This window comes from Solenopsis invicta, chromosome 15, assembly GCF_016802725.1.
Source record: "Solenopsis invicta isolate M01_SB chromosome 15, UNIL_Sinv_3.0, whole genome shotgun sequence".
Classification (NCBI taxonomy): Eukaryota; Metazoa; Arthropoda; class Insecta; order Hymenoptera; family Formicidae; genus Solenopsis; species Solenopsis invicta.
Genome location: NC_052678.1, coordinates 1,624,984 through 1,652,598, shown reverse-complemented (window position 1 = coordinate 1,652,598; position 27,615 = coordinate 1,624,984). Strand labels below are relative to the sequence as shown.

The following is a 27,615-nucleotide window of genomic DNA, read 5'->3' as shown; positions in this document are numbered from 1 at the left end:
AAAAACTGCCACGCAACGTCTCAAAAATGTACGTTTCGTGAAAAATAATTTCTTATCCCATACAACACAAAATGTAACGTTGTAGCATTATTACAACAGTATTACAATACGTCAGCAACATTGCAAAGTTGCCGCAATATTACTGAAACATTTTGTGCGGTATACGTATCACTGCCATCAAACGCGACGGAATTCTACTTCTCGTAATTAAAGAATTATACAAGATAGATAAATATCACAAGAGTTATCAGATTTCTCACTCACATTCTTAAGATGACTTCTTCAAAGGGTAATTCCCTAAAATTGGGGTTGAAGACGAGAGTAAATGAGATGTAATTTGATAGTCAAATTTTTATTTTTCTGTGTATAAATTAAGGATGAGTCGTATCTCATAACATTTCCAAAAATACAAAAATTTCATAGAACATTTTAATACTTCTCGTTCGAATGTCTGTGTAAAATTTAAGCACAATTCACTTATTGATTTAAAAGCTACTTAATATTTTATTTATTTTTCATTCTTATTTAAAATCGCGTTTTGTAATACTTATTTGCAAATTTGATATGAAAGTAGCACTATCAATTAAATCAAAATTTTTACATGTGTGTGTGTACTAATAAAACTCTAATAAATATTCGTGCAAAAGTTCATTTAGATCCATTTATTCGTTTAAAAGTTATTTATTTAAAATTGCAGAAAAATATAGTAATTTTCACTGCAAAAACTATTAGAAATCAAATTTTTCACTGTTTTCTTTTTTCCAGCTAATTTTAGAGCCATTTTTTTATTGTTAATTAAGAAAAAAGAGAATAAACTTAAAGAAGCCTTTAATTTTTATATTTCGATAACTTGTAGCGTATACTCGTATAATATAGCCAAACACCCTTAATTCAAAGACGTGATATTTCTAGAAAACACATGTGTCAAAACGTGTTAATGTAACGATACCTGAAAAATTATCAGGAATACCAAATATCAGTACAATATACTGTAATATTCCTACAACATTTTCATTGCAATATTTCTAAAGGCGGACATTTTATCATTGCTGCAATGTTTTGTAACGTTGCAATCTTGCAATGGAATATATATCTGCAATCTTTCTGTGCCCGGGTTGAGGCATTCTGTACGAAGCTGCCACGTCCCGGCGGGACTTACGCGATTATAGTGTACAATATATACTCCTGCGAGAACGACAGAGAAAAGAATAATAACGGCACCCTCAGGACTTAACGCAGCTGAGTGGTGCAGCGTACGAATTGTCCGACAGATTGTCGCATAATGAAACGGATCGTCGTGTGTGCAACGGAAGGACGTCTCGTTCTACGTCGTGTAAAAAAACAAGTGGAACAGTGAGAGTCGAACAATATTGTGCGAACGCGCGCGCGCGCGCATTACACCTGTAACGGAAGACCGCGTAATCTACTTTTTTTTTTGCCTCCCTGACGATACGAGCGTGCCGCAACCCTTTATGTAAATAGCGATACTGTATATGGGATACGGAGCTGTTAATATTATACCGGCGTGGGTTACCTTGATGAGCCGCTTTTACCCACTTTGCACAGCTCGGCTGTTATTCCTGATTTTTCCTGGCGTCACACGCCTTACGTCACACGAGAAACGAGCCGCCGCGTCGCTGCGTTGCGTGCGAAAAAAAGGCCGCTGCGAATTTTAAATGGCGTTTAATTAATGTCAAGGACAGCCGTGAATCCGAAGACAATAATAATGCATCGAGAGCAAGATAATAGGGGGGGGGGGGGGGGAGCACTCGAAGACAGACCGAAAAAAACAGCAGGTCTGTTCGAACAGTTATACGATCGTGAAAAGAGAATTTTATTAAGCGTATTTTACGATTCGCAACGTGAGGTTTCAAAGCGAGACTTTTATTTTTCAGCTACACGCGGCAATACCGTGATAACGTTTCGGTAAACTTCCCAAGTGGCCAGACTTCGCGGGGCGAAGAAAAAGTATGCCACTTTGTTATCGCAACGACGCGACGCGACGCGACGCGACGCTCGGCAACCCGATGCACAGCTATGTAATCATACAAGCAGCATGCATGGCGCTCGGATCGAAGTCGCATACGACGCAACGACGCATGAATATTGTAATCAATAAGAATGTGGCCTGCTGTTTCTCGAAACAAACGGCTTTCAGACGCGAATTAATGTCATGAACGTCATGAACGTAAACGGCCAGGCTCGGACGGAAGCGCACGCTTCTTGCTCCGTACTTTTTGCACGTCCCATTCAACTTATCGATCGCAAAAGAAAGAAAGAGACAGCGGTTTTTGTAATATTAAACATACCTATATATAATGAAACCCTTACGAGCAAACTCTTTAAATCTCGCAGAGTGAAAAGTTACTCGAAAAATTTCATTGGTTGAATTTTCACTCCGCACTGAGAAAAAAAAGTTGTCGATTTAAAAGAAAAAGAAAATTTTCAACTTGATTAAATTTCTTCAATTCAAGTATTTAAGATAAATATATAAATGCTTAAATTAAAGTTCAAGTATTTTGTGTATTTGAATGAAATTAATTATGTATAATATGTTTTAATTAAATACATAAATATTTGATCTGAAAAAATTTAATCAAGTTGAAGAATTTAATCAATTTAACAACTTCTTTTTCTCAGTGTGCACACAGTTAAAGAAATTGTATTAAATTTAACATAAATTACATGTTCCAAACGGTTCACTCTACATTTTGTGTTAATTTAACATAATCTGGATTTGTTGATGATAACATTAATACTGCGTTAATATTTCAACAAAGAAGAAATGTAATCGTGATTGTAATTTGAAGTTACTTGTGTGTACAGTTAACATTTAATTTTTAGGATAAAATTAACGGAGGAATAGTAAAAAAAAGTAGTTCAAATATGGCATAGCTGTCCCCACTCCTGTTACAGTGTAACATCAATACTCTTTTTCCGTAAATTTTAACAAATACAAAATCATAAAAATGATTTTAAAAATATGTTAAAGTAACACAATTTGAACGTTCCCAATAGATACATGCAAATTGTATATATGAATAAAACACATTTTTTAAATTATTTTCACAATTGTTTACATTATATATTTGTTAAGTTTAATTAACATAGCAGACATGTGTTAAATTTGTACATGAATATGTCCATTACTTAACACAAAAACTTTAACCAGCACATTTTTTTCAAAAGTACACAAATTTTTAAACAGTGTAGGAATGAATTTTTGTTCTTATTAGAGTGATAAATTACTCGAAAAGATGCACATGCTCAATTTCCATTCTTTTAGAGTGACGTTCCACTCTTTGAGATTTAAAGGGAATTTATTCAAGTGGGTACATTATAATTTCTTTCAAACTTGGTACAAATAGAAACCTACAAAAAATACTTCGATCATGTTTTTTTCCATTTCTTCTTATACGCAATTTTAAAAGCAATTACTGCCATTCTATTTCTCCCACATCAGCAATCTAAAAAACTTCTACTTCTTGTATTATATTGATGTGTTCCTATATATTTATTCTTAGAGTATGCAAATAGTTTGAATTATTTGAAAAAAATCAAATCAAATTACAATGAATTCGATTCAATTCATTTTCGAATTTTCGAAAGATTCAAATAATTCGAAAGTTTTGAATCATCTATGATTTGGTTAGGAATGCGCAAAATTAATCTGGGGATTATGAATTAAATAATCAGTATAAATAATTGTAAATCAATCATTTATACTGATTATTTAATTCATAATCCCCAGATTAATCTTGCGCATATGAATTCTCGTACCAGATTGTCGATTTCTAGAGCTGCTTTTATTTCTAAATTTTATAAACTATTCAAAAAATTGTATGTATAGACAATTGTTTTCATAACTTTGTTTTAACAACATTTTATAAATAGATATTATAATATCTTATACACAATTGAAAAATTTATGTTAAATTTAATATATACCGCATGTTTCCAACGATTCACTTAAATTTTTGTGTTAATTTAACATGAAATGAATATGTTATAAAGTAACATTAATATTATATAAAATATCAACATAAAAAATGTAACACTTTAACATAATTTAGAAACAGAGTGAGGAAACATATTTCATCAATAAAATTAACGTTTATAATATGTTGACACGTACATTTTATTCATTTATGTTAAAATTTATGATTTAAAATTATTTTTATGTTATTTGTTACTTGCATATAAATTGCATTATTTTAACATTTAAAAAATGTTGAATATTAATAATTTATCACAAAATTATATATTCTAATAACATAATCATATTATTAAATTAACACTTGCATATGTTAAAAATTCAATACAAAAATTTTTAAATTATAATTTGAAAAAGTTTAATTAGAGTTAAATCAAAGTAAAAATACGAACGTTTCAATTCACTTTGCAGTCATCTTCAATGTAACAATTGCCGAAATGTTAATGTTCACTCGTCTACGGTCCACGACGTTGAGTCATTAACAGGTTATTACGTCCGAAGTGACGTCAAATAAGAATAAATTAATCCCAACGGAGGTAAAATACTCTCCTAGAAGTAACCGCAAACGATAATCGATTTGGATCCTAATGATACCTGGTATATTTTAAGCTAATGCATTATGTAATAAACTAATTGAATAAAATTCTGCAAAAAGACTCGATCAATGTCAACGTTGTTTTTTAAAAAATTAAATTAAATGTAACCGTGCATTAATAACCGCACTTGACTCTCATTAGTCTCTTCAATTATCTTTTTAATGTTATAATTTTTAATTCTCGAGAGTCCTCTGTAATTTTATAAAAATTTTTATAAAAACCGATTGTAGATACAAAATATTTTTTACTAACGTAGAATTTAGAACAAAATTTAAATAAAAATGACTCCATTATATTTTAATAAAATGCATCAAAGTGTTATCACAATAACATTGTAATTCGTACGATGTATTCAATATTCAATTATCAGTATAATACTCTTACACTTATTGTCTAGTATCTATTATAAATTTTTACTAATCATATAATTTTTTTGTAATTATTTTTTTGTTAAATTCTTCAGCGATTTTCTCGCCTATTAAGAAAAATTTACAACGTCATTGAAATATTTTATTACATCTAAATTAGCACGTAATGTAATTGTATAATAATGAAACGGGTGGGGTCATATCAGTCACCTAGATCTAAAAAGTTACTCTGTAACTTCCGTTAGTTCCCCTTGTTTAGTCTAAACCTTAACAAAAAGGTCCAACGCAACTTCTAAGTTTCTTTTTGACTTGGTAGTCTTTTAGGTTCTTAGGTTTGTGCGGTCCTTAAATCTTAATACAGCTCTAATCCCTTAAACCTGATACATTCCCAAGTCCCCAGTCTCTTACGCAATTTTGGAAAATATATGTAGGGTGACGGTCGGTCTCGAACCCGATTATAAGTTCATTATAAGTCGACCATTTTCACGCGTCGCCACGGCACGTAATATAAATCAGAGAAAATTTGATTCAAATTCAATTCGATTCGATTCAATTCGACGTGATTATTTCAGATTCGATTTTGAACATGTTATCAAAGATTCGATTCGATTCGACCTCATAAATGTTTGATTCGCACATAATTATTATTTTACTTATGGATGTGAGGGTGAAAATTGTGTAGGAAAAAGAGATCGTAGTAACTGTTCTTAAAACCGTTTATAGACAATAATAAAAAGATAGATAACATATTTTTCATAATTCTACATTTGCGCCAAGTTTGAAAAAAAAAAAAAAAATGCACCCACTTGTGTAGGTTTATTTGTTGGCTATAATAAAATTTAAAGGTTGTCAAGTTTCGAAGAGTCGCGGAATGCGGAAAGATCTTTGCGAACTTCACCTGCGCTTTGCGAGGCAACGCAAAATCAGATGAATGAATTATACATGGAGATATTGTCAGGTAGATTCTTCTCGTTTAAGGAACACGTGTTTCTCAGAATATCTTGCCACCCTTCCCAGACAGAGGGACGTAACTAAAAGACGATCGACGGACCCGTTAGGGTGGTTTGCGACGATCTGGTGGAGGCTGCGGACCGAAATACGCTCGCATGGCCAGTTCTCACCAACACCGAGATATGTCCCGATGCACGTGCAACCGACCACCACCTCGGAAGATGGCCGTGCTATTTCAGGCAGACTAGCCAATACCATGTAGCGAATCAGGAGCGTACAACAAGTTCGCTTTACCCCTCAGAAGTTGTTCTTATGGCCGTTCCATCTCTGCCTTAATCCACCAATAAAAAAAGTTCGGCTATCCGTAGCCATGCGACCCTCTCGTATTTTAAAGGGAAAGCACATGCATCGGTGGGTAATGGATCAGTGGGTATCGGCCATAAATTTCGAAACGCCAAATTCGCCGATATTTTTCACGACAGATATCGATGGGCACAGAAACCGCCGCTCCAGTTTGGATTAAAGGCTCCCGTTTCGTGCCTCCTACATGGCAGATATATGCCAGGATGACCCCCCCTATTCCGTGTTAAACTTGTTCTATGTTGAAATCCGACTTGTGCGCTACCAGTACTCTACCGGGAAATGAAATTTGTGGGGGGACTATCGATCGTCCAGCACGCGTCGCAGCAAATGTGATAAATGCAAAAAAACACAACACCTGACTAAACACGATTTGCAAAACAATGCGTTGTGCAAATATATGTTAAATGAATGTTGGGGGCTCAAGTATTGACCTGAAACGATATCTTCTGATTCATAATTGATTCGCGCGATATCGGTGCGATCGAGAAGAAACTTCGAAGAACAATTTGCATTGCCGGAGGTCAATTTGTGCAAAGCTAACTTATGGAACTATTCGCTTATCAAACAATTTTTAACGAAAACATCGTTGAAAGTCGCGTCGCAGATTAGCACGAGATTAGAAGCTCGACAATAATTAATCTGGGTCGTTGCTGACGATATGCGAATCGATATGTAATAGCGCGATCCAATTTTCCGCGACGTATTTACTATATAGTGCTATTTTTCATTAATGTCTCCGTCGTACTTGGCGACGTCTTGCTAGAGAGCCGCGTTTGTTCGAAATTCGTTCCCGAGGAGAACACGGGTACCACGGGACTAGATGAATCTCCATGCGGCTGACAACCCGAACTGACCTCGATAACGCGAGCTAAGTGAATGTCTCCCGAATCGATCCATAAATTTCTACGGCGAAGTTAAAATCATAAATTTTTTGGGTAGAGAAAAAGACAGGAACAGAAGGAGAGAAGAGCCAACTGTGCCAACGTAAACTCTCGAGAGCTCTTCGAAAAAGAGCTCTCCATTACTCGTTTACTACATTGTTAAGTATTAGAGAATCAAATATAAACCAATTTCTTAGATTAAATAACATTTTCTTATTTTTAACTTCTATGTGTCCCAAAATTTATTATTTTGACACATAACATGTAATTAAAAGAACAATTTTATCTAGCCAACCTATTTCTGTAGTTGAATTAATTGGTTTTGAAGCAAACCACGTCTAATAAATAATAAATTAAATTTGACATTTTAAATTTAATATTTTTCAACTTAATAAGAAGAAGTGCTTATTTTATTTTAAGATATTAAAACGTTTTATTTCTGTCTTCGTTTTTTAAATACATAAAAATGTTTTAATTTTAACGGTTTAAGATTGCGGTTCAAGATATGAAATTTAAAAACTTTTTGTAACATTTTGTAATATGACACATACATCTTTAGTACTGCAATCTTTTAAGCACTTAGATTAAAAATGCTTAAAAGATTGCAGTTCTGAAGATGTACGTGTCATATCAAAAAATATTACAAAAAGTTTTTAAATTTTATATGTTCTATTATTGTGTTTGAGTATCTGTATAAAATTTAAACATAATTCTATTATTGGTTTAAAACCTATTCTTTCAATTTTTTTTATTTGTATACATGTATAATAACGTTTTATAATACTTCTTTATTAATTTGATAAGAAAGTAGGATTACAAATTACATTTTTTACATATGCTAATAAAACTCTAATAAATATTTGTGCAAGAAATAAACATTATTGACGTAAAACTGCAAAATAGAATCATTTTCGTTAAGCTATTTTTTCGCTATTTTCTTTTTGCAATTTTCATGACTAAAATTCGAATATTTATAACTAAAATTTTTTGTAATTAATTAGGAAAAAAAAGAAATAAAAGAAGTTTTTACGTTTCGATAACATTAACCTGACATTGTAAAGTTCCAAAATTTCCTTAAATATTTCAAAGTATTAAAAAACCGTTGAAACATTTATAAGTATTTAAAAAGCAGAATTGGAAATAAAACATTTTAATATCTTAAAATTAAACACTTCTGTTTAAGTAAAATTGTTTAACTCCGTCGTTTTAGTTAAATTAACGACATACTGATGAGTAAAAGCAATGACAAGTGATAAGAACGGTTAAAAATTCAAATTGGATAAATTTAATGCTATTTAACAGTATGCAGCGTAAAACAACAGAATCGCGCGCGCTTTATAAATAAATATATATTTAAATGTGAAACTGATCGAGGATGTGCATACTGCACAGTAATATGGACAGTAGTATGAAATAAATTTATTGCTCTTGTTTCAAGGATAAAAAATCAAAAGCGAGAAAAGGAAAACAGTAATTGAGAATCTTTTATGTAATAAATAATTCTCTTCAAAGAAATAACTTCCTCGTTTGATGGTCTCTTTTGCGCCGTAAAAAATAATTTACCGCGTGGGCAACGCGCGTGCGAATCTTCCTGAGAAAATCGCCGAGTAAAAATTCATTATCCCGAACTCAACTCGACTCGACTCGACGGGATGGCTCATAATGCACATAGCTTTCGCGGTCGTGAATAGTTGGGAAGCGTAACGTTTGAACGTTTACCAGGCGCACACGTGCCCGCGTGCTTTTCACGATGGCGCACGGTTCGCGGCCGTACCTAAAAATTAATTGAAAACGTGCGGTATGCATTCAGACTGGATATCGCCGCCGCGCCGCGACGGCAATTTTGAGGGTTCGTATTTTGAGGGTTCGTGTACATTGGGCGTCTTGTGTGAACGCCGGGAACCGCCGCGTGACCCACTTGCTTAAACGCTAGCGAAATAATATTCTGCCGTCGCGTCGCTAAGAGGGGAGACGCCTGGCGTCGCCATATATAGGGTATCTCATCGACATCGTACTGCGCCTGGTAATGACAGTTTCTTTGACGAATTAAATTCGCGTACGATTTTATAAAGCAAACGACGAATTCGACAGAAGTCCCTCGTTTGCGGAAAGTTCTGTAAGTTTAATTCGATATTAATTCGATGTTAATTTTAACAGTTTTAATAGCAACCGACCAATTTCCAAATGTCTCATTCAATATTGTTAGTGTTTACGTTATATTGTATTTCTTTATGTTTATATTTTTGTGTATTATAAGTTTGATTACTGAATGTGACATTAATTGAAATTGCAAAAGGATTGCCATTAAATGAGCCATCGACAAAGGAATTAATCCTTTTTATTATTAGAGAAAGGTTGCCAATATTGACGTATCACTTTGTTTGTGAATTACATTTATATTGTAAATAAAAACTAAAAACTAAATTTTAGGAACATAAATACAAAATGAAAAGTTGTCTTCCATCAGATGATTTAACATTTTTTTGTAATATGTCAAATTTTTGCAGTAATTAAGTTTCTCGTAAAATAAACAAAAATGAGCATTGACAAATTAAACAATAAAATCGATATAGTAGGTATAATTGCTACATTTTTATTTTCTTTTCCTTTCATATGTACGAAACACTTACAAATTATGTATTATGAAATTTTCTGAAAGCTTTTCTCTTCGATGAAAAACGTTTTTTGGTAGATTTACATAAATAGTAGAGGAAAGTCGCCGATGCTGACATATCACTTTATTTTCAAGTAATATTTCTTAAACAAAAGCTAAAAATAAAAGTAACTAGAAAATGCCTTCCTTTAGATATATACCCATAGTAGAACAGTTTTTATAATACTGGTTTATAGTAATTAATGTTTTTGCAACATATTCTAAAAAGAGTGTCTGAGAAATTGGATCCCAAAATTATCACCGCAAGCAGAAATAATAGAATTCAGATACGATCCCGTAGGAAAAAATTCGAGTTAACTATAAAATAAATTGACAAAAATTAATAAATTATATCTGTATGTTAAATATCAAAGCTTATAAAATTAAAAGGCTAGAATTGATCTCTCCAAAATACATTTTCTGACACTTAATTTGTAACATATTATATTATAATTTATTATATCAATATTTCAAAAATTAATAATTAGATTAGACGATAAAAATCATCGAAATCGAAAAATTTAATCTACTATTAATATAAATGGCGACGGAAAACCTCGTATGCATTCACGACTGAATTGTGTCAGAGAACTGAGAAGAAAGGCGTGATGTGTCCCGTTTCAAGGCAACCAAAATGTCGTCGCATCGTCGTGCATACGAATGACTTGGTTTGCATGCCAATAAACGTCGTTGGCCGAAACTTCTGCGATCGCGATATCTTGTCCAGGACACGAGCTGTTTAACGCTGGAATGGAATAATATTCTGTCGAAAGAACATGATTCGCGCTATCGCAATATCGCGCCGCTGACAATGAGTTGCGTGCTGTTGATAAAGTCCGACGGTAACTTAAAAGATAGAAGCGATAATACATATAATAGTATGTAATAATATGTAATACGTATGGCTATTAAAAAAAAAAAAAAAAGAAAAACAAGCTGTGTAAATTGCGAGGATAATCGCGACGTGGGACGTTAATTTGCGGAAAGAATTTGCTACGCCTTTTGCGCAGAATTCGCATTCAATTTCTTCGGCCGTTTTTTTTCCATCGATTCGGATTTCGCACGTTTTCTCCGAAACAGCACGCACCCACACGCGCAACTGAACGCATTCCATCCCTGAGCGGAACGCGCGTAACCGCTCGCCTCGCACGTTGTGACTCACGCGAAACATTTTGAAACACGGTCACGTTTTGGCAAAAACAATACATCTTATTTGCCGAGTGTAGGCAACCCCGGGGATTCAGCGTAATCGACTGACGTCCACTTCCGATTTCTGACGCATTGCCGACAAATTTCTCGCATTTTTTCGCGTTTCCGTTCAATTACCCTGAAAAATATGGCCCAGATAGCATAAAAAGGATTGTAGCAACATTTGCAGAAGTATTTCATCGCGAGATGAAAAATTGTTACGTTAAAAAACGTTACAAAATGTTACAATATTGCTGCAACATTGCACATGACCATTACTGTTACTTAAGAAGTAATAGTTAATTTTTTCACGAAATTTTGATATGGGAAGTTTGGACAGCCCCAAAAATTTGAATAAAATACAAAAAATATTCAAATAAAATATTTATTAAGATTAACTTTAGGACTTTTTTAAACCATTTTAATTAAAAATTAAATAAAAACATCTTTCAATAATTTAAATAGTAACAGTACGATAATGTTAGTCTTTAATTTTCGGCAAATGAAAAAAACGCTGGGAAAAAAAGCTCTGGATATACTTGTTAGCTCAAGCGTTCTTTAGCTTTGCGAACATTATAATAGCAAAAAATATTTATCGTATCAATGTCAACGCAAGCTTTGTATTAATATGGCATTATGTAAAATCGGTATTTGATCAGTTCAATACGAAATCTATAGTGATTTTTGCAACACGGTCCATAGGCACGTATTATACGTTTATGAAATAACGAAATCAATTTGTTAATGTAAAAATAGCGACGTTACTGTTATTCTATTATGCATAAACAGAAAAAAGTAATAATTATTAAAGCCTAAAAAGGCGTAAAAAAAAGTATTGTACGTAAAATTTCGTTAAAACAATCCTAAAAAAATTCAGAGCATAACAAGAATGAAAGACAACATTGTAAAAATATTTTCGAGAGTGCACTCCCAAAACCTGATTTTTAAATAACAATTAAAACATTTTTTAAATTTATTTAAATATAAACACGAGTTTTTAGAGGGATCAAAATATTCGTTAAAATGTATGTTAATGATATATTTATATTGTAAATTTTTTTATAGGAATCGCTTAACTAGGAGAGCAAACAAAAATTAAAAACTGAAAAACACGGAAAACGCTCCAGAGAAATAAATAGTAGGAATAAATAGTAGAGATAGAGAGCTGAAAAACTTGGTGAAAAATTATTTTTTTTTCTAGTTGATCCCCTCAAGTGCAATTTTTACATTATTATCCGGTTAGACCCTTTCGAATTGGAGCTTAAAGGTTAAGTTATATGAAAACTTAAGCATAATCACAAGATCGTAAACTAAGTTCCAGGATGTTCGTTGAAAAATTACAGCCAGAAAAATTACACTCTCCAATTAACGTCTTATCTTTAATCAAAATCTTCATATAATTTAGTCACCTTTGAGCTTAAAAACGAAATTTATCGCTAAAAGAGAAGATATAAAGAGGTTAGAATATCGTATAAACGTTATTCATTTAAAATAGATTGCATCAAATTTCGTATTCATATTTAACAATATCACTTCGAAATTGACAGTTACGGCCTTAATTTTTACAGAAATACTAAACATTTTATTGTCAAAATACATTTCACTTACCTTTGTCTTTAAATTCATTTCTAATGACTTCTTTTTGAGTGGAACTTTGTCGTCAATTGGTTAATTTAATATAAAATTTTCTAATTGGTTGTTCGAATAAAAGAACTCTAAACATCGTTCGCTGTGAATGGCTGTGATCAATCGCAATATGATCAAACGGCCTCATGCTAATCTCCCTCCTTCAAAGAATTATTGGGCAAGTTCAAGTCAGCAAAACGGCTAGGCATGTTCGCCAAGCGACTGAACACGATTGGTTCTTACTTATAGACCAATTATATTCAATCGCTCGGAGAGCAAGTTTGGCTGCTGTGATGGCTCATTAAACTCGCCCATTTCATTACGAATGAAAAATCTCATAATGCTGCATTTTTTACTCTACCTTGTAAAGTTTATTAATTATAAAAAGTAGAATTTCATTGCATCGTATTGTTGAAGTGCGCGTGAAGCAGAGGACATTACTTTTGAATAAGAGGACAATATTTTTGAAACGTTGCTGCAACATTGCTGAATATTACAAAATAAAATCTTTGCAAGTTTCTGATGTGCTGTATAAATATTGATTCTTGCAAAAACAAAGTGTTATCTTTATCATTATCGAAACCACTCGTGGTTTTATTTCAACGATCTGTCAAATAAAGTTCAAAAATTATAGCAAAATAGAAGCAAAACCTCCAATAAATCTTTTTTTTTATTTAAGATTGAGGAACGAAATGTTTTCAATCATCTCCCTTCGAAGCAAACGAGATTTTCAACTTCTTTAATATAAAATTTAAGACGACAAAACTTTTTCCTCAGCGTAATAAAAACTTGAAAACCTCGAAATAAATTATATTGAGTCACGTGGAGAGATTTATGCGTTAACTCCATGAAAAATAATTTCATCAGCTCTAATGGAGACGGTGGTGTGTAATTCACCGATGGAATCCCGCCTCCGACTCCTGTTTCTATTTCTGTTGCGTTACATGGATGATTTTGTAGGTACGTATCAAGGCCAATGGCTCCGCGGCATGCGGCACGGTTATGGGGTGAGAGCGAGCGCACCGTTCGGTTTGGCCAGCCACTACAAACCTCCGAAGCAAGTGAGAGCGTCCTTGACGTCGTTAAGGAGCGCCGACGGCGGACCAGCAGTCGCCCCGACGCCGGAACCCACCGACAGGAGGGATCGACGCGTAGACGACAGCCGGGGAGGATTCGTTCTGAAAGCCAGGAGCGACGATCCGCCCGCCCGGAGAAAAAGTCTCACTGAAAAGTCCCTGAAGAAGGGTATTCTCTCGGTAAGGTATCCCTCTCGCGACGGGACGAAGAATCGTTAGCGAGATTCTTCAACGGAAATCGCGGCATTGTCTAGAAGAACATTTCTGTCGACAGGGTCTCAAGATACGAAAGCAGAGGAGTACGGGTGATTTAGAGAAGCGCGGCACTGGCGGTAGTATTAGAAGTAATGCCAGCTCGGCATCATGGATGTCGACCGAGAGCTCGCAGAGTCAGGCCTCGGCGTCGGTTCACACGGACAGCAATGCGTCCTTTGTCATCGAGGTGAGTGACGGTACTTACGTTTCTCAGCTTCTTTCGACGAATCTCTCTAATCGGATTTTAATTTCGTTTCTTCGCGACCGTTAAATCCGCTTATACCGATACCGTGCCAAGAGATACGTAGCATTAACAATAAAGTTAGGTTGCAGTATAATTTTCAAAAAAATTAAAGCAAATGACGTAACACATGGTTATACTCACACGATGTGGATTCGCAGGACGAGCAGATGGACGCGTCGGTGACCGAGACGTACCTGGGTGAATGGAAAAACGACAAGAGGACCGGCTTCGGCATATCCGAGAGAAGCGATGGGCTGCGATACGAAGGCGAGTGGTTCAACAATCGCAAATATGGTTACGGTGTCACTACGTTCCGCGACGGCAGCAAGGAGGAAGGAAAATACAAGAACAACGTGCTTATCACTAGCCAGAAAAAGAAGCACCTCTTCCTGATCAGGTCCGCCAAGTTCCGTGAAAGGATAGAGGCGGCGGTAAGCGCTGCTCAGCGGGCGAGTAAGATTGCTCTGCAGAAGGCCGACATCGCTATCTCCAGGACGGCGACGGCGCGGGGTAAGGCAGAGTTGGCTGATATCGCCGCCGATCACGCCAGGGAAGATTCCGAGCTAGCGCAACAAACGGCAAGGCAGTTCGCGCCGGACTTCCGGCAGCCAGGTTTAGAAAGGTTGCGAAACAGAGAGATACCCAAATACGTTCCGCCGCCGCAGGACTCCATGCCGAGCAAAAGTATCTTGCACAAGACGGCCAGCGTGGATCAGCCCAGCAGCGCCACGCCGATCAAAAATGCCTCGTTATCCGTCGATTCTACAACGACGGCAACAACGACGACGAACGCGATGCCAGCATCCGTGGCGAACAATACCGCCAGCAGTGTGATGCAATCGATACGTAGGACCAGTATGAAGCCGCTGCCACAGAATCAGCTGCCCATGCAAAACCAAATACCGAATCAGGTGCCGCTGGCGAACCAAGCGTCCATTAACCAACAGAATGTGCAGCAGACTTCGCTGACTGGTCAGAATCCGTACCAATATCCGTATCAGCAGCAGAGCATGTCGCAGAACCCAGCTCCGATGAGTCAGTACCCGAACAGTATACCGAACCAATACAGCCAGCAACACCAGCAGTACGCCCAGAACAATCCGTACCAGTCGCAGTATCAACCGGCTAATCCATCTCAGGTTGAACAATATCCCGGTTATCAGCAACAACAGCAACAGCAGCAACCCATCGAGTCCCATGACTTTCAAAATTTGCAGGCTTATCCCAGTCAGCAGGTGACGCCGCTCGCAGTGTTGTTTTACCTCGATCTTTTTTCGGCTTCCGCACGCAGCTTTCCACGTCGCGCAATAATTCGATTTACTTATTACGATTTACTGAACGCTTTTGTGTGCCTACGCCAATGCCGTGTCCCTCTCTGTTTCTTTCTAGATGTATCTACAACAGTCGTTTAGGTACGATCCCATGACATTCGCCCAAATGAATCAGTTTGATGCGCAGTTTTACGGTGTAAGCAACTTAATGAGTTTCTATGAGTGCGAGTCTAGTTTCACTGGCGAGTTTAACAGTATCGCAATACTAATAACTAATTATCGACAATCCCAATGTTTAATTACATCTGTTTATATTTGTATTGTTCTGAGTGATGGCAACTAGTGGAGTAACACTTTTAGCTAGTTAAAAGTTAGTGGATTTTTAACAACCAAATAGGGGAGGCCATTGTTTCTTTTTTTTTGATTATTTAATCGTTACTCTTGTCAGATCATCGGATCAGCCTGCAAAATTTTGGTAGCCCCTAGCAGTGTACGAACAAATACAGGATTATTCAACAACAATGTCGCTTATCTTAGAAACGAAGATGTTCTGAAAACTAAATACTGTTATTTGAGCAACATTTTTAAATATGATCCGTCCATGTATTTGTTCTGCGATTAAAATTGGTCTGTAATTGTATAATATTTCTTCAGACAATATCAATTGAATTCAATATTGCCTCTCTCTCTCTAGACGATCAGTAATATTGTGTAATAATATTGAGCGTCTAGGGACCGCTTTAGAGTAACGTGAAATCGATTTCAGACTGCAATACCCAATCAATATGGACCTGGTCAAATGAATCAGTACAATTCACAATCGATGTACGCACAACAAACGCACCCGTCACAACAGTATCAGCCTGATGGTATTATGGATGCGAGGCCGCCGAGCTCAACGAGTTTACGAAGAAATAGTAGAGTCCTGAGTCCTCAGGATCGACCAGGCGCCATTGGCCAAACACTAAACGACAGGTTTGACGTGTTCTTTTTATCCAATCAATATACATAGTGTAAATGATCAGTTGCTAGTAGTGTCCCAAATAGAACTTCAAGCTTGTAAATGCTTTTTTGAATATAAAAATTATATTATTACGTATATAATTATATTTAATTTTACTTAACTTCTTAAGATTCTAATTCTTAATTTTTTTTAAATTCTATTTATTGTTATAACATTTCATTAAAAGCGAAACTTTAATTTTCCAATAAAAAGAAGCCTTTAAGATCGGATTTCCAATATTTGGGACACTATAATCATTAGGCCATTTACCATAACAATCTAAAAAGGTTTTAATAACTTCTTTGAAATCATACTTAACTCTCCGCAGACTAGCCTGTTTTTTACCATTTATTAGTTAAATTACCTGAATCATTGGTAGATGGTTGTGCTTGTCAAAGAGTTTTTGGATTTTAAAAAATCTGCAAAATTCCGATATACTTTTTTAACATTTAGGAATACGATTATACAATTATATGACCTAGAAAGCTTTTTACTTTTTTCTTGCTTTCGACTGGAAAATGATGTTAAGGGAAATTTTTATCTTTTGGACCGTTTGAAGACTTTTGAAGACCCGGGCTAACGCTAAAGTGTTGACTCATGCGCTCTTGCATGGTAGATATGTACGATGTATGCAACTCAAAATTGTTATTTAATTGTGCGGATTAAAATAGTTTTTGTATTGCCAGAATAGTTAATGTAAAACTATAAAAACTAAATATAGTCGAAATGTCTCATGTAATACTTTGTAGGAGAATATATCCTTAATATTTACGTAATTTACAGGATCAATTAATTTGCTCGTAAATTGGCTGTTCTTTTCTTTATATTTTGCTTTGTAAAAAAAACAAACATTCATAAAAATATTATTTTTTACTATTTTTGTATGTATCCAAATTGAAGACAGAATGAACAAAATTGGAAAAACCGTCTGGGTCAATGAGTTACATTAATCTGCGGAAGATTAAAACGAATCAATGCTCGCAAGAAATATTTTTTACAAATTTCAGAATCTTTTAGATATTTTCAGAATCTTTTAGACTCTTTGAGCTTATAATTATGTGACAAGGTTTGAGCGACTATTACATTGCAGGCTGGATCACTACAAGAGGCCACCTAGTCGCGACAGTTCCGTAGATCGTTATGCCAGAGCGCATTCCCGATTGATTGGATCGAGACAGCCATCCGTCGACAGAACTATACCGAACCCATCGAACCCGGATATGCTCGACAGGTGAGTAACAGCCGCATCGGCATATCGATTGACGTTTGCAAATATTTGTTTTGTTTGCAATCGTATACGCGTAGAAAAATCTAAATTTAGAGCTTCATTCAGAAATTTCTGGAGTATCATAAAAATATTTTTTTGTAGAACTGAGATAACCGAGATACGAGTCATATTGAAAAGAAACGTTTTGTTTTGCGATCGACAGATCGACGAGAGCACCGAGCGTGATACGAGGGGGGACGCCTCTGAACGGCTCCGTGATAGGTAGCGGCGCCGCGACGCCGACGTACGCCGTGCCGACTCCCAGCCAGTTCGAGGGGGCTCTCATAAAAAACCGTGGCCTTGGACAGGACATTCTGCCGAGTCCTGGGCAGCCTAAGCGCACTGAGAGCCTCTACGTAGCTCGCGGACCATCCGGCGGTGGGGGCGGTGGGGGCGGTGGCGGAGGTGGGGGCGGTGGCGGCATTGTGCCGAAGGTAAGTCCTTTTTCTCACGCGTTTGTCCTTTACCATCTTATATACAACATGCACACATATATACATATATATATATACATATGTGTGTATATATATATATATATATATATATATATATATATATATATGTATCTTCGTCACGTGCATACGTACGTGCACCCATACATTCGTCTTATGCACCCGAAGACGTCTTGGCACTTACGTCATCCACCTCGAAAAAGAAATTTCGAATGTGCCACGGAATACGTTCCACGGATATTTGCTCCACAACGCTCCAGCTAATTCACTATTGTCAATATTGTGATCGAGTGTTGTTTTAAAGATTCATAGACGTATTGACATCCCGAGTCGGACAAAGATTTCCATAAAGAGGATTCCGGCGTATCTTGTGCATTGACGTCATCGGGCAGACAGCACTTTTAAATTATATTTATCCTGTGTAAATATTATTATCCATTGTATTTGAACCGTGCGTTGCACCGATATTTCTAGAAAATTAAAGTGCTCCCACGACTACATCTTTTCAATACGGTTTCTCGCTGCTTATTCATTCAGAACGGATCGCGACGTTCTTTTTTTTTCGAACGAATCTCGAGTTTCCACGCGGATGAAATTTTGATGTCGATTTCTCGCGAATCGCGAAAATTCGGGGAAAAATAATGCAAAATTCGGCGAAGCGATTTGTGTTTGGCGTTCACTCTGCCAAGAAACGAAACGGGACGCTTTTCCAAGACCAACATCGGAAATAACCTCGACGGTCATTATGCGCTAAACAAGATAACAATTGTTCGACATTACGATGATTCCCAAGAGGGTATCGTACGTATAAGTCGAACGATATTAGATTTAAATTTCTCCTCGCAGCAGAAAACAACTGACGAGAGATTTAACGATGTTTCGTCTACGCGATTTTTTTTTGAAATTCCGATCGAAAGTCAATCTTTTAATAAATGTTTTCGTTATAAAAGTTTTCATAAAACGACGATTGTATACGTATAATCGTCGCAAATTATATGAATAATAATTTCCGGACAGTTATGAATAATAACGCGAGCGATTATTCATAATATCCATCGGTAACATTATATGTATACACGAGCTCTCTTAATGACTAGAAAATGACCGTAAAATGATATCAAAAGTACATTACATTAGTTTCACGTGTTATTCTGCTGCGAATTCCAAAATGAATAATTCTGAAATTGTTTTCGTAAGTCCAAGTATAATCATCCCATCCATGTTTATACAGCATTTTTTTTTTTTTTTTTTTTTTACCAAGATACATTACTTGCACCTCGTCTGAGTTCTCAACGCACCCTCTCCCTGCCGCCCTTCTTCCATTCTTTCCCCCCTTTTTCTCCTCGATCAGTTATTTCTCACCGTACTCGCCTCTCTCTTATTTAGGCTACCTTACCTATCTGTATCTCTTCTCTTCTCTTCTCTGTCTCTATTTGTCTCTCTGTGTAACTGTGTGGCGTTTTGTGCTGTGTTCTGTGCATGCCATCCCAGGAAGCAGACCGGACGGTCCCCGCCTTCGCCGCAACGTCAAAGGGCCGCGCAACCCTATGAGTATAAGTATAAAATATGTATACAGAGCGATGTTAGACGCGACTGCGGTTGACAAGAGAGCGCAGCTCTCGAGGTGTGCTCGCGCCGCACCTCGGGCCGAATCGGAAAAACTAATGAGAAATCGCAACCGCGTTCCGGTCACTGTTTCCGCCCAACTCATTCCGACGTTGAACAAATTCAGAACGAATTAAGTTCCGATATAGCCAATATCTGTCCCCGGGGCAGCTTTGAACGCGCGCGTTGGCGATATTTTTCTATGAATTTACGAGTCTCTGCATCGTCTGATGTTACCTTAACTAGCAAAGACGCGACTGCTGCGCGGCTTGAACGCTGTGTCCGAATAGTTCATTGCCGATCGGATTTACGCACGTGCACCTGACACGTACGCTGAAAGTGTGGGGCAGGTTTCCAGAGCGGGGCCTTATACGAAAAATGCGGAGAATTTTCTAGTAATGAACATTTTTCGTGACAAATTTTGGTGCTACGTTACGGGACGTAATGCTTGTCTCGGATGAGAGACACTTGTACCTGGTGTAGATCGCTATTAGCTGTTTAACATGACGCCGCCGCGATGCCGAACAATAAAGACGCTCATTAATAGAGTTCGCGGTCAAAGGGAGCGCATTCGAAATGAGCAATGCATATTTATGGGAGACTTATTTTTCTAATGGGAACACACTGCGAGCCTAGTGAGTGGCACGATTTGTTCACTCACACGGACAATCTAGTTTTTGATCGTCGACGTTGATCCTGGAATAAATCCGCGATTGCGTGATGTCAACGCGCTGCGTTTGGCAATAGCGCACGTACGATTAATAACAAATACCTCACTGTTGCGCAACGAGTTCCAGAGTACAGGAAGATAGTGTGAGCTGGTTAATTCGCCGTAACGAAAGTATCACTGATAAGGAAAGCGCGAATTGTTTCAGGATTAAATAAACGACGATCAAAGCGTAGCCGACGAGAAAGAGGTGTAGAGCTTAAAGATTTCCGAGGTATCTTAGATCGTGTTTCGCGTCTTGGTCGCGAAAGAGGATCGCTGTCGTTAGGAAACGCTATTGAGAAACGGAATTGTGTGCTAGAGCGATTTGCGGATTTCGCAAAGCGCGCTTGAAAAACGACAACGAGATTGGCAACGACACGACCGCGTCGCCTCATTGTATCAATTCGAGATACGATCTATTGCGCTCATTGGGCAACATGCGAGATCGCCGACGGACCAGTTCAACGAACAATAAATGTAACACTATGTACAGTTCCTTTCAGCAAGAGCGAAGAAGCAACTAAATGCCCTCCGATTTATTTATTTATTTTTTTCCGCTCGGTACACTCTCTATAACCTAGTCAAATAAGATTAAATCGCGCAGAAGTAACGCGAGAGTATAAAACTTATATTTACGAGCATAAACGGACATGTCTGTGTATATGTACGATGTATGTATAATGTATATGTATAGATATTTGCACACAGAACCGACCATGCTAAAACCGGAGTGACGTGCGAGTTGGCTCTCCACTTTGTAAAAGCGGCTGATAAAGCGAAACGAATCCACGTTCGCAGATTCTTCTACATTACATGTGACATTCCGTTTCTTTTCCTCTTCTCTTTCTTCTTCTTTGCGAATAGCTATTGCGAATCGAGCATTAGACAATCTACGTTAATTGCATGCGCACATATATACACGTGTAAACACGTGCGCGCAGCTGAGTAAAGCCTGTGCAGCGCACGCTCATTACGTCCATTAACCAAGCTAATTAACGGACTTCGGAAGGTAAGCCTTAGCGCGCGGCGTGGAGGCGGGGACCGTATTTTTGCTCTTCCATTCTATTTTAACCCTCTTTAACCATATTTTTAAGCTTCTTTCGACCCTTCTTCCGAGCTTTCTCGCTCTAGCCACCTCTCCTCAAATTATTTGCCTTAAGTTAATTCGACTGATCGATATCACTCCAATTCAATTTCGCCATACTGTATTTAGGCTTATAGCCCAAATGATCTTACGTTCGGCTTATCAAATATTAGTAGTGCCATATTACAGAGGGGGAGACTGCTAATTGTTATTACGCGTCGTGATCGCAAACGTACGAGCTTTACGAGGGACTCGCTTATCTACCACCTCCACGCCGCTTCTTTTTTCCTCTTTTCTCGTTGGAGACGTTTTTCTAACGCATGCTTGTCATGAATTCGAGTCTATATATTTAGCGCCACACAGTGGGGATAAAATATAAATCTAGCTGGACAAAACTATCCAATTTTTTAAAGATAATAAATAGCGCTGTGTCAATAAGAATTTCTCTACTCGCTGATTTCGAATTTGAATTTAAATTTAGAAAATGAGCTTGAGTTGAGACTCAACAGAGCTCAACTGGGTTTTATCATAATTTATACAAGTTACTTTGTTACAACGTACTATGCGTAATAATAGACAGATTTTTTAATTAGGTGTACAATTTAACTCTCGGTTTTTTTAAAGAAAATATATTATTTATTTACAAAAAAAAAACAAATAATCTTTCAATCTTCAAAATAGTCTCCGTTACTTTCTATACATTTCTGCTATCTTTGAGATAACTGACGAAATCCGCTTTGGAAGAAAGTTATTGGTTTTGAGTCGATAAACTCGTCGATACTTTTGCTGACCTCCTTGGGAGACTTAAAGTGAGAATCAACCGGTGACATCACGGAATCGGAAAAGATGGTAATCCAAAGAGGCAAAATCTGAAGAATACGCCGCGTAAGAGAAAATTTTTCTGTCCAAGTTGGAGATAACTTCCAAGGTTGCTTTTACCGTGTGCGCGGCCGCGCGTCATGAAACAGAATCCAACGGCCCGTCTTTTGAATCTTATCAAGCTCATGTACGTTTCGAAATCGCTTGTTGGCTCATCGCAAGTGTATTTACAAACTCTGATTGAGTCTGACAAGAATTTTCTTCCAAAAGTTGTTCCAATTCTTTGTCTTCAACATTTTTCGGTTGTTTAAGGAGTTTTTCATTCCGAAGATTGAAATTACCGTCCCGAAACTTTTGAAACCACTTTTTACATAAGACACAGCATTTTCACCCAAGATTGAATAAATTATTTTCTTTAGCTTCGCTGGCATTTTTCTTTAGTTGAAATGCTAAAAGGAGGCAGTGCTTCAGATACTTTTCGAACGACATCGCTTTTACTACTGTTTTTTGAGGTTATATCAGCAACACCGTCAACTATACTTAAAAATGACTATAAACAATTTAAATTTGAATAGTTGATATAATTGATTAAATGTAGGGACCGAGAATTAAGTTGAACACTTAAAATAAATTGCAATTGTATAATTCTATTTCAATATCAGGCAATGTATCTTCCAAATTATAATATTATAATAGAATATCTTCAAAGATTGCAAAAAGTAGTACATCATTTTTACTGCATTTAAATTACATACTACAAAAATCTAATGATAGTATCATTTTTTTTTACTCTACATAGAAAACTAATCATACAAAATAAAATAATATTTTTCTTAAAAATTGAAAGAGACATAATTTTATCTTTTGAAGAAATACAAAAATATTAAAATTTAATTATGAAAACATGATTTTGTAATTAAGAAACAATTTTTTTTGTAAACTGTTTTTTGTAAACTGTTCTTAACCGATAAATACCGATTGATGTAATAAATGTATAAAAACAACATCTTATAGAACCACTTATCTCATTGGTGGTTTTGAATCAAGGACTTAATAATGAGTAGATACTTTAATTATTCAATATGCCACTTTGACTTGTTATTGCCTAGATACACGAAAAAAATTGCTACGGTTGTTACGGCAATATTTTTTATTTTAGGAAAAAAATATATGTGAATTCAAGTTATACTGATATTAAGTGGAATGCAGTTGTTAAGATATGCTCATTTATATGATTCTTATAACCGTAATTTTTTATGATAAGTACACAGAAAAAAATTAGTATCAGTTTAACAATCATATTTTCAAACACATATAAACGAGAGTGTAAAATTTTCTTGAAAGAATTTGATAATCTTGAACAGACATAACTTACATGAAGAAACAAAACTTTTAGTTACGATTTATATCCAATTCTTTCAAGAAACTTTTATATTCTTTCTTATATATGAGAATATGATTGTTGATTTGATAATTTTTCTTTTTGTGTAATATTCAGTTAGAATATCTTTATATGCGGTTGCCTCAATCAAAGAATTATTGCGCTCTCTCTCTCTCTCTCTCTCTCTCTCTCTCTCTCTCTCTCTTTCATATGGTCTGCAAAATAAATAAGATCGATGATTAAAAGATTTATAAAATATAGTTGCATAGCACAGCACTGAGAATTCGGTTTTATTATAGTAATAGAATAGACAGCACTAGTAACTCGCAAAAAATTTTCAAATATAAAATCAAGTGTACGTTACTGTGATTCTCTTGTGCACATTATATTCTCATCAAGTGTCCGTAGTATGCCAGCAGATTAGCAGCAATTGTATCCTCATTAAACTCGTGTTCTTCCGGCAGAGTCTGCCGATGTAATTTAAGCTAATCTCATGGCAGATTGGTAACAGATTTTGCTCGATTCTGCTGCCAATTTGCATCGCATTACTAAACTGAGTTTAGAGCTGTTCTATTTCTGCCACCAATTCGCTGCTAAATAAACTATTCTATTATATTTCTGATAACATGCTATTATCGTGATCTGATAATCCGGTTGTATTATAATTAAATTACGATCGTGACGCACATAAAGCAGCTAAAGTTGAAACTTACTAAAGTTGAAACAACCGTATAAGTCGCTTCCAGATCTTCTTTGTTATGCTTTTCATAACTCTTTTATGTGGATAGAAAGTATATTATTCTAAGGCAACCTTAATTTCTTCCGTGTATATTTAGTACATCTTTTTAAACTATTATACGTTATAAGAATTATTTATTATTACATCTGTATTAATTAAAAACGTTTAAAAAATTTATTACAATTTTTTAAACGTTTCTAATTGATACAGATATAATACAATATAAGAATTGTTTATTATACTTATACCTATGCCAATTATACTATTCATATGGACCAATGTACGTACATATGAATAGTATAATATGGTATAATTACCATATTTGTGTTTATTGGGTACATTATACTATATTGAAAGTTTATTGGAGAAACCAATTATTATGAGCGTTATTAATTGCGGTATCAAAATGTTTTACCGATCTTATTAGAATCTGCCGTATACAGTACAAACAATACTTAAATTTACTTAAAAATATAGATTTTTTTTAGTTTTGTCCAGCTAGATGCACAATTAATTCTTTTGTGCGCCTTGAGCATAGACAAGGGACTTGTTAAAATGAAAGTAAATCGCGGGGGGGAGAGACGTTCGAGACGATACGAGCCTTAAGCACGCAGGAGCCTAATTAAATCTACGATGTTAGTCGATATACATATATATATATACGAACGTTATATTGTAGTACGTTACTTGTTTCACGCACGCATATGAATCATCGCGTAGACTAATTTGCCGCTTACTAATAACGCGAAGGAAGAGATGTATACGAAGAGAAGTGCGAAAGCTTATTTTATATACTGAGAGAAATGAATGCTCGAGAGGAAGGAGAGAACTAAGAACGCGAGTTTTACGACCGCCTGTGTTAAATGTATTTATACACCGACGATTCTTTATACAGAAAAAAAACGTCCAAGTTACATATTGAATATGCTCCGTATAAATAAGGCTAATACTCGAAGTTATAAGCAGATAACGTGGCGAAATTGTGTACGATAGTAAGATTAAGGAGAGGAGACCTAAGGATCGATTTTGCCAATGACACTTGTAACTGTGAGCCTAATTCTTAAACGGTCTAATATAATCGGAACGTGAAATTCTAATGATTCTAATCGATAGAAATTATAATGATGAAGATCGCACAAACAAGATACTACTCTTTGAGGTTTTTAATTAAACTATGAAGGAATACTCGCTATATTTTCATACAGGACCGATTTAACGGTATGTAATATATCTGCGTTAACATCTTAAGTCACAAATCATGGTTTCGACAATAACGACGGTTGCACAAAGGGAAGAGAGGACACGGCGAGGAGGAGTTTATGATTTAGGCGGATCCGCATATAAAATGCAGCAATGCGTAAATGCAATTCCAAATGCAACATTCCCAAACAAACACTTGAATTCTGACTTAAGTCGTTAATCTACCCATGTGTTCACACAAGTTACTCGCTTATGACGAATTTCAAGTGTAGTATCGCGCGATTGTTCGGAAAGGAGATAGTACGAAAGAAGCATCGACATTTTGTCAACGTTGAAAATAAGTAAGGGAAAGTTACCAATACTGGCATTTTGTTTTGAAGTAATATTTCTTAAGCAAAATAATAATAATATAAAAATAAAACTTTAAAAACATGAATAAAACTTAAAAAGTATCTTTTATCAGATGGTATACCAATTTTTGTAGTACTGTTTCGTATTTTATATTAATTAATGTTTCTACAATATAACTTAAAAGAAGTGTCTGAAAAATTGAATTCCAAAACTGGCATAGGAAGCAGTATAACAGAATTCAGACACGGCCTCATAGGAAATAAATTAACTATAAAATAAATTGATAAAAACACTCTTTGAACGCTAAGAATGTATGCTGTAAAGATAAACTAAACAAAATATATTTTTATATATTAAACAGAAAGTTTATAAAATTAAAAGACTAGGATTGAATTTTTCCATTTTATACCTTTTTTTTGCTTATTAGTGTACACGTGTGTCTGACGCTATTTAATTTTCTTACCTTAAGATATTAAAAGAAATGTGAAAAAATTTATAAAACATCTGTCAATATTGTATTTGAAGATTTCGTAGTTATTGTCTATTCCTACGAAGAGGTGTACCGGTTTACGCTGCACAACAGTTTTATATTCCAAACCGCACTACAAAAAAAATATAAAAGAGGAACGTATAAACGAAACAGTTCTAAGAAGCTATAAACGTAAAAAATAATCTAAAATTACCAATAATATACTCACTATTGTATTTTTAAACTATGCAATTTGCAAAAAAAAAGATCGTACAAAATTTATTCTTGCTTTCCAAAAATTCATTTTTGACAGACTTCATGTAATAAAAACCGTAAATGTATAAACTATAAGTTTTTATTTCTTTAATTATTTAAGCAGATCGTGTTTTTGTCAGTATTAATACAGTGCAATGTTTAGTTTCCGAAAAACAAGAGGATGCTGCTTAAGAGGTATGCCAGCATTGGCGACTTTCTTCTATACTTTTTTTAATCTCGCACTCAAGTGCCAACCTTGCGAAAAGCGTTGTTCTGTTTGACCTTACGCGAGCTTTTTTAGACTATTTAACGTGTCAGATATAATCACGTTCTTATTTATAGAGTGACGCACAATTATTTGTAGACACATAGACGTATAGATGTAGACGATCAGGCGAGGATCGAAATAGATAATGTACATACTCGGTAAAATTATTCAGACTACGTTCGAGAAAGTTGATCTTAATGTAGAAAACTACTGATTTCCATTCACCAAACACAACGACGTTGCAAACGTTGATTCAATGTATTGAATGTATTTATGTATATCATGTATAAGCTGTTACTGATGACAGATTAAAGAGCATCGCGTAAATCGGATCTCTCATTGTCTTTATTGTCTATTCAGTCTATTGTTATCTTACCACAGAGACCAATATTAAATCACTTTGTCACGTTCGCCGAGAAAAAAGTCGTGGAGCGGAATATTGGAAAACAATTGACCGCTGAAGAGAGTATGTGCATTTCGTATAATAAGAATATGTTAATGTTCTAAAATATTCAATTGTGTAATCATAATATTCAAACAAGACTTT

The 27,615-nt window shown here is 35.6% G+C and overlaps 1 protein-coding gene across 1 annotated transcript in view; it reads left to right on the top strand.

The window, feature by feature from the left end:
• The window catches only part of LOC105201711 (junctophilin-1), a 54,262-nt gene extending 26,862 nt beyond the window's left edge, over positions 1 to 27,400 (top strand). The window contains exons 4-11 of the mRNA XM_039458137.1: positions 13,581 to 13,876; positions 13,971 to 14,138; positions 14,354 to 15,430; positions 15,585 to 15,662; positions 16,233 to 16,441; positions 17,560 to 17,700; positions 17,900 to 18,170; positions 19,680 to 27,400. Coding sequence (XP_039314071.1) covers positions 13,581 to 13,876; positions 13,971 to 14,138; positions 14,354 to 15,430; positions 15,585 to 15,662; positions 16,233 to 16,441; positions 17,560 to 17,700; positions 17,900 to 18,170; positions 19,680 to 19,739 — 2,300 coding nt within the window. The 3' untranslated portion in view covers positions 19,740 to 27,400. The remainder of the gene's footprint in view (positions 1 to 13,580; positions 13,877 to 13,970; positions 14,139 to 14,353; positions 15,431 to 15,584; positions 15,663 to 16,232; positions 16,442 to 17,559; positions 17,701 to 17,899; positions 18,171 to 19,679) is intronic.
• Positions 27,401 to 27,615: the final 215 nt, after the last annotated feature.